General features: G+C 41.2%; 1 protein-coding gene across 1 annotated transcript; it reads left to right on the forward strand.

Moving 5' to 3' along the window:
* The first annotated feature begins 2,160 nt into the window (after positions 1 to 2,160).
* On the forward strand, positions 2,161 to 3,537 carry LOC115405926 (uncharacterized). The gene is made up of 2 exons (XM_030115699.1): positions 2,161 to 2,606; positions 2,971 to 3,537. The coding sequence occupies exons 1-2, from the start codon at positions 2,185 to 2,187 to the stop codon at positions 3,506 to 3,508; spliced, it is 960 nt and encodes a 319-aa protein (XP_029971559.1). The 5' UTR covers positions 2,161 to 2,184; the 3' UTR covers positions 3,509 to 3,537.
* Positions 3,538 to 3,934: the final 397 nt, after the last annotated feature.

Raw genomic sequence — 3,934 nt, forward strand, 5'->3', positions numbered from 1 at the left:
GTGGTCCAGGCAGGGCCAGCGATTAGGCTGGGCATCCAGGGCACTTGCCCAGGGCGCCGAGCCATAGGGGGCACCTGCGGCACGCAGCCCACGGCGTGCTGCCCACGGCGTGCAGCCCACAGTGCGCCGCTGTGACGGCCCGTGTGGCAAGCGCACTGCTCGGCTTCACTCGGCATCGCTCGCTTGCTCCACTGTCGGCGACTCGGACCCAGATCGCAGGGCCAAGGCCCGCCCCCCTACCCTAGCTGCTCCCCCCACCACACCCGCCGGCCGCCAGGCGGCGCAAGCTCTGTCTGGCACAACCGCTGTCCATCGCGTTGCATCTTAAGTAATTTCAGTATGAGTAGTGAACGCACGATGTATACTCAACATTTCTGGAGAATGCAGTATGCATCCGGGAACTTCTCGCATACTCAAAATCGCATACTGCCAGTGTAAACGCACTGCATACTCAATAAGTTAGTATGAGTAGTAGGTAAGTATACGGTTTCGAACACAGCCCGTGAGATCAAAAGCCCAGTGCACTTAGGTGCCCTGGAATGTTGTAGATGTTGAGTTGGAAGCTGGATTTAACACATTTTAGTTGGCAAAGGCAACTCACCACGTTTTTTTCTTAAAGAAGGCGGGCGTGTAGTCCTTGCAAAGTGTTGTAATGAGCCATAGAACTGTTAATGTATGTTTCAAGGTCGTTTGAAAAAGATTAGTTTATGAAAGATGCACATAACTGTGGTTTGGGCATGATTTTATGATCAGAACTGGTGCAGGGTGGAATAAGTGTGCCATTTCATGTGAAGATTATGTAGAATGAGTTTTTGCAGTGGGAAAACTGTTGAAAGTATCTCTGTGATTCAATGTTTAAACTGTGATGAAAGCTCTGAATTCTCACATATATATGTGAACTGAAGAAGTACCTGTATTTCATGAGTGATAAGAGAGTTTTAACATGATCTGTGTTTATTTCATCTACAGTAAAAACAGGGTTAGTTAGGAAAATTGATCTGAAATAGATTTAGAACAGAAACAGAGTTCATAGAAATGATAGAGGTAAGAGAATAAAATGTTAAATAGGAATAAGGGTTAAAAGCACTGTAGAACTGTAATTTGAGTTGATTAAGAGTTTTGTTATTGATGGAAATGTATATTGTGATTTTGACAGTTCAAGAGTGTGATATATGTGGTAAAATGTGATTAGAATGTTATTGATCAGGATAAATGTTTTCATGATTACTGTTATCTGTTGTTTGACGGTACATACTGCATTCTGATTTTTTTTTTTTTTTTTTTTTTTTTTTTTGCTTGAGTAGAAAAAGTCAGTCTGATGCTGCAGTCCATGAGATCAAGAACCGAGTACACTCCTGATGAATCTTTTCCTGTTTTGCAGGCTGTTTGCAAAATAAATATGTTTGACGGAGGATAAGTTGGCCCCTTATTTCCAACTGTGTAACATTTATGTCCTTTGATGAGATAATTCAAAGATATAGCGTGGAAAGGAAGGAAGGAATTTGCAATTTATGGACTGCATCATACAGGACAGACACTTAAGAGTGGACTTGTGTGAATTGCCACATGGAGCACATAAGGCAGCTACTGAATAATTAAAAAAAAAAGGAGGAGGAAAAGATTTTGGATAATCAGTGACACTGAATTTTTGTGTGTGGTGTGTTTTATTGAGATTATCAGAGCATACCACACACAATATGTAAGGTCCGCAAGAGATTGAAAAAAATAAACCTGATACCAGAAAATAGCTGCATCAACACTCCATGGTTCATTGAGCTTTCACACAGTGTCTCAGTTTGTTATGTCAATAAAAAATAAACACTGGCAAGAAGATGTCCAATATCAACACAAGATAAAGTCACAGCACACATTGAACAAGTCAAATCAAACATTCTTGTCAGAAACAAATGAAGAGTTCCACATTTTGATCTCCTGTTGATGGAACAAACCTCTGACCATGATCGATGAGACGGTGACCTCTTTCCAAACAAGTTAATAAGTAACCAGGCTGCACTTTTTCATCACATTTCCCATAAATAACTTCATCTGCAAAGCCCAGGCATTGCCTGTCAGAAACAGCCAAAGAAATCTGTGTTTCTGAAATTCCAGCCTTTCATTGAGAGATCTCCTCGAACAGACATCAGGATGGGAAACACGGTATGTACAGCTGAGGACGTAGCACTTATGGCTTCTGTTGCTCGAGACATCTGTCCGTTTCCAAACTACAACCCCAGCCCTCATTTCATCAACATGCTGTCCATCAACTCGTCACATCACCTGAGGAACCACTACGCAGCAGTGCAGAGCTCCTTGACACCGACGCAGCTGGAGGAATTCAGTCAGAGCCTGAGAACCACCTTCGGCAGGGAGGGCAGGGTCACTCTTGGTGGTGTCGGGGTCGTGGCCCTGTCGCTGGCTATTCTGTTTGATACTCTCGCTAAACAGGTCAAGGGAGAATTTGTGCCAGATTCGGGACCTATTCCCAATTTGTTTCTCAAAAACCCGGGAGGGTACTACCCACCGAATGTCTTCAGAGCCAGTAACTACCTGAGGCTGGTGCCCTACATTGCCAATAACCCTGAAAGAATGAGAGCAGAGACAGAGAGGTAGGTGCTGACTCCATGAATTCTACTTTAAAAATCTTGGAAGTGTTCTGTTGCAGGTTTCCCTTCAAAAATTGTTAAAGAGGAGCCTCGAGTGTCCTACATTTGAAGAAAATTCAGAGAATTTAGTGTGAAAAATTAAAATGTAAAATAATGACATAAACACCTTAAATTCCAACTCTGCACTTATAAATCTGTGTCTGTCATCCCAAATGCTCGCTTGAATGCTAAACTCTAAATTCATAGACGTTTTCATCTGAAAATGAGCTGATATCACATCATCAAAATATTGCTATTTTGACAGTTTATATGTTGTTCTACATTTATGTCCTCACATTTTCTTTAATTTTCTTTTCATCTTCCTCAGGTACTTCGAGCCAATCGATGATGACAGAGAGAGTGAGGAGGGATTCGAGACACATAAAGACATCACAAAAGTCAATGAGGTAGTTGGGTATCTCATTTTCGAACATGTGAAAAATCATCTTCTACGTATCATCAAGTCCAAACAGCTTGATGAAATGGAGAGTGGAGGGCATAAGGAAATGAAAGAAAATGCAGCCACTCAGGGAAACTCAACTGAAACTGCTCATGGTGGTAAATCCAGAAAAAGACGCATTGCTTCTCCTGATGATCCTACCTTTACTCTGAACTGTGATCCAGAAGCAGCCAGCAAAATATTTTTGACTGAAGTGTTGAAGTCAAATGACACTCAAGAAGCTTATGAAAACTGTCAGGATCGCTTGGGAACCTCACGGACGTGGTTACATTACATTGCAGGAGAGCTCTTGACGGATTTTTTCTTAAGGGAAGCCTCTGGTTTTGGACGAAAAGCAGATGCACTGAGAGCTCAGAGAGAAGACTTCGACCTGAGGGCCAATTCACTTTTAAAGTGGAAAGAGTAGCTCACTCTACACATGGCTAATGAAATTTACAAAAAAAAAACAAAAAAACAAAAAACAAAAAAAAAAGACACCAAAATAACCATCAGTTAGTGGTGGTGTTGGAAACAAAAAAAAGACAACCTTGACAATACTGTGATCATTCATACGGTCTTAAAGTAAACAAATTTCCAATTTGTACTGTACTTTTGACTGTAAATACAATTAAACAGATCTGAATGAAAGTGTTGGTGAGGTCTCCTGTATTTTTTTTCATGCTGAGTAATAGAAATTGCACAATTCATTCATTTTGATTTTTTTTTTTTTTTTTTTTTAGCTTTTATTTCACCGGGTCAGTCCCACTGAGACACAATGATCTCTTTTTTAAGGAAAGTCTGGTCAAGACAGCAGCTTAAAACGTAGTTTGGAGACAGTGCAGAGGTCACATAA

The sequence above is a fragment of the Salarias fasciatus genome, chromosome 18 (assembly GCF_902148845.1).
Source record: "Salarias fasciatus chromosome 18, fSalaFa1.1, whole genome shotgun sequence".
Classification (NCBI taxonomy): Eukaryota; Metazoa; Chordata; class Actinopteri; order Blenniiformes; family Blenniidae; genus Salarias; species Salarias fasciatus.

What these genes read in the sequence shown, in the direction of transcription:
- LOC115405926 (XM_030115699.1), top strand. Translation starts at nt 2,185, where the DNA reads ATGGCTTCTGTTGCTCGAGACATCTGTCCGTTTCCAAACTACAACCCC. An exon ending in ATGAGAGCAGAGACAGAGAG is followed by an intron (nt 2,607 to 2,970) that starts GTAGGTGCTGAC and finishes CATCTTCCTCAG; the next exon opens with GTACTTCGAGCCAATCGATG.